The sequence below is a fragment of the Neolamprologus brichardi genome, chromosome 5 (assembly GCF_056152115.1).
Source record: "Neolamprologus brichardi isolate AB-2024 chromosome 5, ASM5615211v1, whole genome shotgun sequence".
NCBI lineage: Eukaryota > Metazoa > Chordata > Actinopteri > Cichliformes > Cichlidae > Neolamprologus > Neolamprologus brichardi.
Window position 1 is genome coordinate 5,574,423 of NC_142108.1, and position 12,531 is coordinate 5,586,953.

The following is a 12,531-nucleotide window of genomic DNA, read 5'->3' on the forward strand; positions in this document are numbered from 1 at the left end:
GTTGCACGTTCCTTAAAAACACTGCCTGACGAAACCTCGCGCTATTGGTTAGTTAAGTGCCCGGTATGGAAACTCTTCCGGCCAGCTTTCACGAGAGATAACAGGACGGTGTTATGGGAAATAGTGGCGATTTATGCGCATATAATCTCCTTGTTAAGTTGTAGGTCAGTTTGTCTGTTGTTTTTGGTTACACATACGTTGGCATGGAAAAACATCAACGTGAAATGTTCACGAGAGCTGCTCGAGCGCAGGAGCATGCGTTCAGTGACTCATAGCTAGCTAGCTCGATAGAAGTAGTGATACACAACCAAGCAGCAGCCCGTGACAACGTGTCTTTTGTCTGTGCAGATGTGGAGCAGGTTACTGAGTCCTCGTGTGAGTGGTAGAGCAAGTTTGTGTTGGAGAAGCCTGTTTACCATGCAGCTAAAGACCAGCGAGTTCCAGTCCCTGTTCACTGATGGACTGAATGGATTGGCAGGTGAGGCACAGCTGCGGAAGGACACGTGCCAGCTGCGGTCACTTAAACCTTTGAGTTTTCGCCTATTTGTGAAATGTTAATACCCGTGCACAATGACAGAGTGACTGACAACTTGATCACTTCCTATTAAAAATAAATGGGGACACTCGGAGAGCAGTTAAGAACCGAAGACCGCCCGTCGGTCTGTTACTTACTTTCTTATACAATTTATTATTAACTTATTTACTAATTTATTATTTTTATTCAACATCGAGGTTTTGTATTAGGTACAGGTTTATTGTTTTAATGCATTGCGCTTCCATGGCGAGAAATTGAATTTACCATACCGGAAATAAGGGTTTTTAACAATTTTCACAAGATGATGGTTCTTCTATGTTGATAGTAATAATTGCTTTATTTATTTAGTATTAAAACAGAAAGCTTGGAAATTGGGACCAAATATAAAACGGGATTTAAAAGGAAAATAAATATTAAGACAGAAAAAGCACTGCATCAGAAACGTATTATATTGTAAAAGCCAAAAAACATATGAAGCACTCTGAGAGCCCAAATCTCCACCAAGGCAGCTCACTCGCTGGACAGTAAGAAACACTTTTAAATAGCTCTGTGTAGCATTATTATTGTTTTGACCTTCAGATCAATCTACTAACCTTGAATGAGAGGTTTAAAGCCCAAATGGGAAATGAAATTCTAAATCTTTATACAGTGCTTACCACACTTGTAAAAATCATAGTTTCTAAGTTATAAGGCTTTTTGTCAGTTTATGACCAACAAGTCATTAAATTGACCTTAAAGACCTCAGTGGGTCTAAGCCAAAATTTAATGGTTATCATAATTAATGTCAAACTTTTGAGCTATCATGTTTACAGACAGAAATACACACGTACATAAACAGTACCAGAAACACAAGCTCCTTGACCGAAAGCAAAAGAGAATTAAAAACCAAATGAGAATATAAAGCAGCAATAAGAGGGCGAAAGACAAACCAGAGAGATCAAAACGTCACAAAAGCAAGTTTATAAAAATGTGTTTTTTCTAGTGATTTCAAGTAGTCACCAATTTTACCTTATCTCCTTGGGCAGATTGTTTTCGAAAGCTTGGGGCTGTGATGGCAATAGCACGGTCACCTTTAGATTTAAGTCTCGACTTTAGAGCAACCAGAAGGGCCTCAGCTGCTTTAAAAGTGACTAGTAAAATAAGTTAAAACTTTTAAAACACATTATAAAACATGTAGACAGGTAGAAGCAGAGCTGCTGTATTTTAATCTGGTTGGAGGCGAGACTGACTTTTCATTTATGCCAGAATGATTGAATAGCCCGTGGATGTTATTTTGAAGAAGCCTGGCCAAATAGGTTTTCAACGTTTGCGTGAAAAGTCACCAAGTTATAAGAAGCTGTAATTCCCTGATATTGTCCCTCAACCTGCCTGAATAAATCCTGCAACAGCCATAGACCCTTTTTTCAAATATTTTGATGGTATGAAAAGCAGAGTTGGATTTAAGTGGGAGTCACGTCAGTAAAACATGAAAGTGAACTAATCAAAAACAGAACATACCCCAGAGTGACTGATTTAACTGATATTTGTGATGGCTGCATTTCAAACTTCACTTTAGCATCTTTGATGCAGTGCTTTACAGATGATGCAACTGTTCTTTCTCTTCTGTGTCAGAATGTCTGCTTCAGGACCAAAGCAGTGTGTAAAACTTGCCCCCTTTTTTTAAAGGTATATTTAGACGAGAAAGAGATCGTGAGATGTAAAACTCCCTGTTTTATTAACAGACTAAGGATAAAATAGTTAAAAATTTTAAACTTGTCAGGTGATTTGCAAGAGAGCAAATACACTGCAGAGGTCAAAACGACCTCCAGGCGCAACTTCTGAAAAGTTTCCTGAGTGTGTTTGCACGGTTTTTCCAGAGGTGTTTGAGAAACACCAGCATGAGCTGAGGATAGCTGGAGGTGCTGTGCGGGATCTGCTGTCTGGGAAGCGGCCTGAAGATGTGGATTTTGCTACGACAGCCACTCCAGAGGAGATGAAGCACATGTTTCAAACGGCTGGGATCAGGATGATCAACAATAAAGGAGAGAAGCACGGGACTATCACTGCACGAGTAAGAGGCTCTGCTGTGTAACGCTGATGAAGTCTTTCATTTGTCTAAATAATGCTAAAAGCTGATTTGAACAGTGTTAAACTTAACTGTCAGCGACTGCTTAACCAAACTTGCTGTCCTGGTATAGTTATGGTAGCTAATGTTGTTTGAAAGGAATAATAACTTTATTACTGATTTCTTAGAACATGTATATTTTCTGTCTGTTTTTGTCTAATAGAAAATAAAATGCACTTAAGAAAATAATAACTATTTAGACAGCTAAATTTGAAGTGTACTCTATAGATAGATGCTGGGTGTCATTTTTAAAGATTCACACGAGGTTCAGATTTTAGAGTTGGTATTTATGGTAAATATGAGTGAAGAGGAGGTCATGTGAGTTAACAAGGCAAGATTTAGTAAAGCTTAAAAATGCATCGCAAATATTAGAGCTAGTTTGTCCAAATCAACACTTGTGATGATTCTTAAAATAAAAACAAAACGAAAAAAACAAGCCAGTCAAACAAGGTTTTAGGCTGAATGAGCTTTCTTCATGATTAGGATTAAGAATTAAATGTTTTAAAATTTAAATGAACAAATCAAAAAGTTGGTCTCATACAGTAGCTGTTTTATATTTTAGGCTAAATAACCTACAGAATTACAAACTAAAAGTGTAATTGTCCAGATTCTTCACATCTGTTTATGACCACATGGTCATGTGAGGGTCAGTTTTAATGGTGGAATAAAGTAAGTGTGCAAATATAAAGTAAATACGTGAGCAAAGATTGTGATGATTCACTGAGCAGCCAGCTGCATCATCAGTCAAATCTTAAATCTTAATGGAAAGATTGAAATGGTTGAACAGCCCTGATGCATTGCATAAATAAGCAGCCCACTAACAGGAAGCTCTGCTAATGAGTGATGTTTATGTTTCTAGAATATGTAAAGATTTTGTTCTAATGAGCAGGTGCAGCAGGCTGAAACGTATGGCTCAATACGATTGGATGTTTATCAAGTGCAACAATTTTCTCATGAACTAAGCTGGATTTGTTCTATAAAGACTGTGAAATGACTCTGATAGTATTTGTACTTGACAGCAGTTGAAGAACACGGGCTTCTCTGTGCCTCTGATCTTGATGAGTGTTTCCTTTATTGGGTGTTTGCAGCTGCACAATGAGAGCTTTGAGGTGACCACACTGCGAGTGGATGTTCAGACTGATGGGCGTCATGCAGAGGTGGAATTCACAACTGACTGGCAGAAAGATGCTGAGCGGAGAGACCTCACCATTAACTCCATGTTTCTGGGTAATTTCCCTTCTTCTCCACTGAGCCTAAAAATGGACCGTACAAAGAATTGATAACACGGAGCTTCTTTCACCTGTACCTTCACCTTCACTCAAAATCTAAAAACCATTTTCATCTAGCACGTTCAGTTTTATTTTTTTTTTAAATTATGATGTTTCAAGTATTGTACAGCTGCGATAATGGGACAGATTCACCATTTAAGAAATAAATCTGGTCTCCAGAAAAGTGAAGCCAAAATTAGGAATGTGTTTTTCCTGAAATCTGTTAACTGATGCTTGACAGTGAGTTCAAAAGGAAGCTTAACCCACGGGAAGCACTCGTGCAGGTTGTCCAGAATTTTCTTGGCAATCACAGAGCAGAGACCTTGAGTTTGTGTTGAGAATAAACACATTAAAACAGTTTTGGAAGTACTTAAAATGTCAGAAATTGTGTTGCTATATTGATATTTAAAAGAGAACTAGAAGAAGAGTCAGTCTGAAGTTCCCAGTTGCAACCAAAAAGTATTGTTTTTGCATTCCAATTTTTTTGTGACAAGTTGTGTGACTCTGCTTCCTATAACAGGTCTGGACGGCACATTGTATGATTATTATCGTGGATATGAGGACCTGCAGAACCGTAAAGTGCGGTTTGTTGGCAGCGCTGAACAAAGGATCAAAGAGGACTACCTGAGAATACTACGATATTTTAGGTAGACTTCCTCATTTCTTTTTGTATCAACTTGAGACTGTGAAGTTTGAAAAGCAGATATTCTTCCTTGTTTGACGTGAGCGTATTAACCACCTCACTCCCATCATTTTGTCGCAGGTTTTACGGCCGAGTTTCTTCGGAGCCCGGTGACCACGAGCCTGAGACAGTGACTGCCATCAGGGAAAATGGTCACGGACTGGGCGCTATATCGGGAGAGCGAATCTGGGTGGAGCTAAAAAAGTTGGCGGTCGGGAACCATGCCGCTCACCTGCTGGAGCTGATCTATAGCCTGGAACTGGCTCAGTACATTGGTGAGAGAGGGAGGGCACGGCTGGGTGTCTTAATCATTTTAAACTCCAGATAAAAAATGTTTATATGTTTCTGTTCAGCTGTTTTTAAAAAGAAGAAAAGGTAAATCTAACATTTTAAGAGTTTTTCACATTATATCCAGCGCTACCAAAGACGAATTAGAAAAATAAATTGTTTTAAAAAGGAAATCATGATGGTTGCAGCTCAGATGTCAACATTAGTTTTTCCCTGTAGGTTTTTTATTTTATTTTATTTTATTTTATTTTATTTTATGTATTTATTTAGTTGACGGTTACACCTACACTCATACTCATAGAACTGGTTATTATTTGTGAAATATGCTTTTTGTAGACAACATTTTTTTTACCCAATATGGTCAAATTTGGCCACTTTGCAGAGCATGGTATCCCTTTTGCTTTGGCACGGATCCTTCTTAAAAGTGGCCTGAGGGGATGGCAGTGAAATCATTGTTTTCTTAGCATAGGTCTGGAAATAATGGATCAAATGTGCCAACAGTTTTCTTGCAGTTTCCAGCTGTTTATAACTGGGAGAAAGTTTTGGTTTCCTTCCCTGAGATAAAGAGGATTTAAGTGCCTCCTGATGTCTGTGGTCCTCTGAGCTCTATTATTGTCTCGTATCTAGTAAGGTTCTATTTCCTCTGATTTAACTCTTGTTAAATTAGTATTTAATAGGTTTGAGGGAGAAATCATTCTACCAAACATTTTCTGTCTTGTTACACATCAGTCCTGGTCACTCCCTCCTGTCCCTGCTGCTCCTCAGGGTTACCTCCAGATGGCGATATTGACGAGATGAAGCGAGTGTGGCAGAACGCCAAAGACCACTCTCCCAAACCCATGACCATCCTGGCTGCTCTGTTCCGCTCCCCAGAGCAGGTGGAAAAGATGGACATCCGATTGAAGGTGTCCAGAGAGGAGAAGAACCTGGCACTGTTTCTGGTCAAATACAGACGGGAGCTCTGCAAGAGAGACGATGAGCCAGACAGCCTCAAACCTTTCACTGACTTTATTATTGACGTAAGTTTCTTCTTCTTCCACTCGGTCTGTACAGAGAATATTATTTCCAGACCAATGCGGTCACTGATATTAGTCACATATGTGTTTAAAAAGCCAGTTTCACAGACATTAATTAACCCTTTGAGTCTGTGAATGTTCCCTACCATAGCCAACCTGTGTCGCTAATGTTCAAGAGTTGCCAGCCTGCAGCCGTCATTCACAACAGACTGCAGCATGATCTCACCCGACTGTTACGGCTTTGTTTTCAGAGGCAGGAAGTATTTAGGAAATGTGTGGATCGTTAACCAGAGCTAAACCAAAACCACTGCTGATCTTTGATGGAATATTTATCTTTGCAATGTTTGTAGAATAAAAAAAATAGTTTCCAAAACATTCTGATAGTTATTTTTGTAAATGGTGCATGTTTCACAAATCTTAGCTGAACCTTAGTTTGTGTTATAGTAGTATTTGTTGTAGCTGTTATTTTAAAGTTGTTGTTTTTTTTTTTTTTATGTGGAAATGTCAACATAAATCGCTCTGGTGTTTAGATTTGCTAAATTGATTTGACACTAGTTTAAGCTTTGATCAGCTTTTGTTACAACCCAGCTCATAAGCTGAAACACACTGGAGAGAGACTGACACCAGAGTTTATAGAAACATCAGTTTTTATTTTTAATTAGTTTATAATCTCATCTATCAAAGCCAGCCAACACTGTGCACTGCCACTGCAGGAGAGCAGGGGGTAGCAGAGGAGCCTAGAACAGGTCAAAGAGCCGAACCAAAACCAGATCGGTTAGGGTCAAATACTCTACAGCAGGGGTAGGCAACTTCAGGCCTCGAGTGCCGGTGTCCTGCAGGTTTTAGATCCCACCCTGGGTTAACACACCTGAATCAAATGATTAGTTCATTACCAGGTCTCTGGAGAACTTCAAGAAATGCTGAGGAGTCATTTAGCCCTTTAAATCAGCTGTGATGGATCATGGACACATCTAAAACCTCCAGGACATCGGCACTCGAGGCCTGGAGTTGCCTACCCCTGCTCTACAGCTACCAAAACACTCTGCTAGTTCTTTCTGTAGTTACTGCATCTTTCACAAACCGTAGCTCAACTTTAGTTTTAGTTGTAGCAGTATTTTTTTAAAACTGTCATTAAAGTTCTTAAAGACATAAATATGAAATTGTATTCAGATTTGCTAATTAGACACATGATTCCACATTCAAGTTAAAGTATAATAGACAGTTTCAACACTATAAAGCCTACATTATTGACATTCTACACTCTCTTTATATTTCCATTTATAACTAGACATACATGCTGGGCAGTATTTACTTATAAGGGAATAGTATTGTCTTTTATATGTAGTTATTTTGTTTTCTTTGTTCTTTTTAAATGTACTTGAAGTTTAGTGCAGTAAAATTAACACATTTTATGGACTAATTGAAAAATAAGTGTTGCCAATGCAAACAAAGGCAGCAGAATTTTACAGATAAGACATTTTATGAAAGTTTAGCTTAACTTGACCGCAAAGAAGAGATCAGAGGTACAAAGTACTGTGATATTTAGAATCCCTGTATATCAGTCGCTATATGCTTGTGGTCAGTACAAACAATGGTAGTAGAACCATAGTTTTAAATGGCTCTATACAACATTATTATTATTACTTTGACTTTAAGATCAGTTTATTGGCCAGGGGTCAAATGCGACATATTTTAAATCTTTCTACAATATTTTCTATATGTTGAAAATACACACCGCACTCGTAAGTATTGTTTCTAAGTCATAAACGCTCCCGTGCTGTGGAAATGTGCTTTGCTACCAGCGCAAGTAGTCGTGTCTTGAGCTGCTGACAAAACTAATTATGGAAACTAACAAACATACTGTTTATGACACGAAAGCCTCGTAAATGTCAAGATGAAGTAGATTTTTAAAATGTTTTGTACACAGACAGTAAAGACTATGACCATCAACAGGAAGTATCCTGAAGTTTAAAAAGAGCCATCAAGACATTTATGCAAATATAGCGAGTAAAGGAGGGAGTTGGTTTATTTCTGGTTTATTTAATCCAGTGAATCTTACTTCATGTCATTCAACTAGTGAATGAAAATCAGCTGAACAAGTAAGAGTTTTAAGTTCCACCATTTAATGGTTGCAGCTTTCTTTAAAAAAATAAAAAGTGCTCGGTGCAGAGTCAGCTTAGGCTAGGAGGGCTGCCTGGTTTATAACATGCTGGTGGATCCCTGACTGAGCAAGGAAGTGAACATGTACAACACCTTGTAGGATTAAGAAATAATTGAAAGATGGCATGTTTACTGAATATATAAAAAGTCAATTTGGGAGAGACAGTGTTCTGTTCTCACCATTTTTCTAAAGTTATTTTCAAAACCAAATTTAGTTGTTGCATCTTAAGCTGTCACTTTTTTTAGACTGTTTTTGTTCTTATATCTTTTAATTTCATTTTTGTTTTACTCAGGTTGACATTGATAAACAAAAACACAATACTTTAACCCTGCCATTACCAGAAGCACCACTGGATAAAGTAGACGGAGAAAGAATGAAGACTGGTTTCTCTGGTTTCTCACCGGGCTTGTCTCGCCTTATAGAGCAGATTTCTTTATTTGGGTTTTGCTGTGTGCATGTTGGTTTGACGTTGGCTGAGAGTCAGTTGGAAAAATGTGCAGCTGCATATTTTTAACCACTCAGGATTTAGGAGAATTTGAGTCAAAACGGTGGCGACAGTTAAAGATTTGTCTGCTTTTGTTGCCAAACCACTGTCAGTCAAACCTGATCAGACCACAGTGTCCTGAACAGTTCAGCCAAGTATTTACTGTAAATGGTAAAGCTTTCTTACTGTTGCTTGTGACTGGGATGTTCTAGAAAATGTGGTTACTTTGATTCACACACATGTCACATCCTTTCAGAGTCGGGAGCTGGATTCCCAGAGTAAAGTGTGCGAGCTGCTCAAGTACAAAGGTGAGGAGAAGCTCCTGTCAGACCTGAGCAGATGGTCCATCCCTCGCTTCCCCATCAGCGGGCACGATCTGAGGAAGCTGGGCATCACCTCGGGCAAAGAGATAGGCGCCACCTTACAGAAGCTCCGTGACATTTGGAAGAAGAGTCATTACCAGATGGACAAAGATGAACTGCTGAGTTATGTAAAGCTATAAACAAGCAGAGGAGCAGAAATGGTTTTGTTGTGTTTAGATGGTAATCGCATGGACGCTTGATGCTGCGACTGCACTGCTCCTGGGTATTGTTTGAGCAGCCTGATGCTCAAACAATCAGAAAGGACACTACGGTGAGTGAGACATGAAATCGGGCGGAAAAATGCTCTTTAGCCTGAGCCTGCAGCCTTGGGCCACTATTGTTGATGCTCAGCCAGTTGGATTCTCATCATTTGCAGTAAACTCGCTCTGACCTGTAACGGACAACTACACATGGAATAAATTCAGTTTATTCACAGTAGATGTTTATTTTCATTGCTCACATGATGATAGGAAGCAGAGGAATGTTTGTGTCTGTGGCTTTTTTTTTTATGTTGACTGTATTTCTGTTTTCTGTATAGATCATTTTACACTTCTACTAAAAGGTTCAGTTTTCATGGCTGCCCTTTTCTGCATGCTCTGTACAATAAAAGGTGGCCCCCAGTGTGTGAATTCTAACGTTTCTGGCACTGTGAGAAATACATTTTTTTGTGCTGGAGTGAGATTGCTCCTCCCTCCCACAGAGACGAGACATAAAATCCGCTGATCTCCTTTACTACCGCTCTCTGTGTATGAAGAAGCTCAACAGTTGTTCAGCCCGTGTCCCTCCCGCCGTCGTTTTTACATTTTGATGAAATCGCCAAGAGTTTTCTGTATCGTTCACATGGCGCCTCTGCCGCTGGATTCACCTGGAGTGGTTATTTAATCCCATCTGTGCTGCGCTTGGGTTGAAGGCATGGCTTGGATCGGTGTAAATATCAGTAACGTCTCTTCGGAGAGTGCACCGGTTGGTGACGATCCTCGGGATGAGCGCTTGGCGCAGGTGGAAATCGCCCTTCTCGCCATCATCTTCATCACAGCGGGGATCCTAAACTTTGGGATCTTGCTGGTGCTGTGGAAGCGCAGGAAGCCGCTCTCCAGAATGCGCGTCTTCGTTTTCCACCTGTGCGTCGCTGACTTGGTGGTCACATTTTTCCAAGTCTGCCCCCAACTCATCTGGGACATCACCGACAGGTTCATCGGTCCAGATGTGTTGTGTCGGGCGGTAAAGTACCTGCAGGTGGTCGGGATGTTCGCCTCCACGTACATTATCGTAGTGATGACTATAGATCGGTACCAAGCCATCTGCAATCCCATGGTAACTTTCCAGAGGCGCAGGGCGCGCTGGAACGGTCCGGTGTGCGCAGCCTGGTGCGTCTCCGTCCTCTGCAGCCTCCCGCAGGTCTTCATCTTCTCTCGGGTCGAGGTCGCTCCCGGCGTGTACGATTGTTGGGCGCAGTTCATCGAGCCGTGGGGACGGAGAGCCTACGTAACCTGGACGACTTTGGTGATATTCGTCCTGCCAATTCTCACCGTGATCGTGTGCCAGGTGCGCATCTGCCGCGCAGTGCAGCTAAACTTCCACATGAAGACGCACCACGTCGGGGAAGCGGTCAGCAAGCCTCCGTCATCGAGGGCCAGCAGCGTGGCAGGAGTGTCCAAGGCCAGGGTGAAGACGGTGAAGATGACCGTGGTCATTGTGCTCGCATACATCCTCTGCTGGACACCTTTCTTCACCGTGCAGCTTTGGTCTGTCTGGGACGACGAGGCACCCACACAGAGTAAGAAGACAGTGATCCCACAACACGCAAAAAGGGCACAGTCTGACATAAAAGTCACTGGAAAGCAAAAAAAAATTGTTATTACTGCAAGTTTAACTGGCTACAAGCGCCATCGTGCTCAGGAAAACAATAGAGGAGGAAACTAGAATTTTCTGCACAATTGCTTTGAACTCATTTCGACCGCTCACATTCTGCAGACCAGAATCATTCCACTTATACAATCCCGTTACACTTAATACATCCAGTAAATTACATTATTTCTAACATCTACACCTTAAAATCTCTTAGTATTACAATGAAAGTGTAATTTAAAAGTGAAATTACGGGAAGGATACCCTCTCCACTTGAATGAAGTCACTGTAATCGACAGACAGTACATTAGGTCAAAGGTTAATGGTCCTTAATTTCGCATAGCATCAACAGATAACTTAAAATAGCCACAAATCTGTAAGAGGTAACCAAGCCCAAATAAAGTGACTCTCATGTCCTCCTCATCTATCTCCAGGTGCAACCTTCACCATCTTGATGCTGCTTGCCAGTTTAAACAGCTGTGTGAACCCCTGCATCTACATGCTGTTTAGCGGAAAGCTACCCAAAAGGGTGGTCAGCCTGCTTTGTGTAGGTCAGCCTGACCTGAAGGAGTCCATGCAGGAAGAAGCCACTGTGGTCAGCTCCATGTACATCAGCCTCAAGAGCCTATCGGACTGCAGATGAAAGCCCCGATGATCACACACCGATTACACCTCATTTCACATGGTGTGAAAGTACGGCTCCCTCATGGTACAGACTGAAACTCTTCTAATAAGTGTGAAGGCAAACAGCCTAGCAGTGTGATATTCCTACTGTACAGATGATCACTGCATACAACGCTTTCATACAGAAAATGCCAGACACACTATCTTGCACATCACATTTTGAAAACATTTTTCAAATTAAAAGAACAAAAACAATAAAAAAAAATAGCTGTGACTGAAATATGTCCTGGATAAATTCACTAAAATCCCAAATTTGACATTCGTGGTGCTCAGAGGAAGAGGAAGAGTCTCTCTGCAAGCACTAACCTGAGCTTGAATGTTACTTTGACTTTATTAGCAGGAAATGCTCAGATATGAATGGTCTCTAGCTGATAATAACTTGAGCAGTAGCGTTTTCTTCTGGCACCGTTATCAGGTAGGAGTTTTATTTTGTCTGAGACCAGCTGACGAGTAAATACCTCGAAAGCCCATAATCACATCCCCACCAGCTTCAGTTGTGATTTGATTAAAAACACTGCGGTGCATGACTCGAAATGTTGTTTCTGATATTTTACTGCGTTGAATATTTTCCCCAAAAAGGTTGTTTAGCAGCTGATCTTGAAATGTTTCACCTAAATGTGATTGTTCCCATGTCTATGTTTAAATATCTCGTATGTCATCTGAATCAAATACTTCAAGCTCCTTTTACGCCCATGTGTACATACGATCATGTGTATGACAGTCCGAGCTACACTCGGTGGCTGAAATAGTTAACAGGCGACATTAATAGTACTTATTTTCAGACACTCTGTGTTCAGTGCCCCAGAGAGTCATTGATACATGTTGCCATTTTTCCTTTCATCCCCCAAGGATCTAGGGCTGTTATTTCTGATGACTTGTTTCTTTCTTCCCATCAGCACGTTGAGAAAAGAAAAAATCCCTTTGGATTTAAAGCTCAACTATTTATTTGCACTCGGAGGCCTCGGTTACACATACTTCTGTTTGCTCACTTTATATTTAGGCCTCAAATTTTCTGCTGAACATCACTTAATAGCGTTTCCATCTTCCACGTGGAGGATGGAATGCAAGCGTATGTAATTATTCAATCGTGCGCGCTATA

At 40.6% G+C, this 12,531-nt stretch overlaps 2 protein-coding genes across 2 annotated transcripts; both read left to right on the forward strand.

The window, feature by feature from the left end:
- Nucleotides 1–29: 29 nt before the first annotated feature.
- Nucleotides 30–9,515, forward strand: trnt1 (tRNA nucleotidyl transferase, CCA-adding, 1). Its single transcript, XM_087840536.1, has 8 exons — nucleotides 30–164; nucleotides 349–478; nucleotides 2,392–2,585; nucleotides 3,728–3,866; nucleotides 4,428–4,554; nucleotides 4,671–4,864; nucleotides 5,643–5,896; nucleotides 8,795–9,515. Exons 2-8 carry the CDS (start codon nucleotides 349–351, stop codon nucleotides 9,038–9,040), a joined length of 1,284 nt encoding a protein of 427 aa, XP_087696662.1. The 5' UTR covers nucleotides 30–164; the 3' UTR covers nucleotides 9,041–9,515.
- Nucleotides 9,516–9,812: 297 nt separating this feature from the next.
- On the forward strand, nucleotides 9,813–11,449 carry avpr2b.1 (arginine vasopressin receptor 2b, tandem duplicate, 1). Its single transcript, XM_006784734.2, has 2 exons — nucleotides 9,813–10,677; nucleotides 11,183–11,449. The coding sequence occupies exons 1-2, from the start codon at nucleotides 9,813–9,815 to the stop codon at nucleotides 11,389–11,391; spliced, it is 1,074 nt and encodes a 357-aa protein (XP_006784797.2). The 3' UTR covers nucleotides 11,392–11,449.
- The last annotated feature ends 1,082 nt before the right edge of the window (nucleotides 11,450–12,531 follow it).

What these genes read in the sequence shown, in the direction of transcription:
- avpr2b.1 (XM_006784734.2), top strand. Translation starts at nt 9,813, where the DNA reads ATGGCTTGGATCGGTGTAAATATCAGTAACGTCTCTTCGGAGAGTGCA. An exon ending in CGACGAGGCACCCACACAGA is followed by an intron (nt 10,678 to 11,182) that starts GTAAGAAGACAG and finishes ATCTATCTCCAG; the next exon opens with GTGCAACCTTCACCATCTTG.
- trnt1 (XM_087840536.1), top strand. Translation starts at nt 349, where the DNA reads ATGTGGAGCAGGTTACTGAGTCCTCGTGTGAGTGGTAGAGCAAGTTTG. An exon ending in GGAACTGGCTCAGTACATTG is followed by an intron (nt 4,865 to 5,642) that starts GTGAGAGAGGGA and finishes GCTGCTCCTCAG; the next exon opens with GGTTACCTCCAGATGGCGAT. An exon ending in TCACTGACTTTATTATTGAC is followed by an intron (nt 5,897 to 8,794) that starts GTAAGTTTCTTC and finishes ACATCCTTTCAG; the next exon opens with AGTCGGGAGCTGGATTCCCA.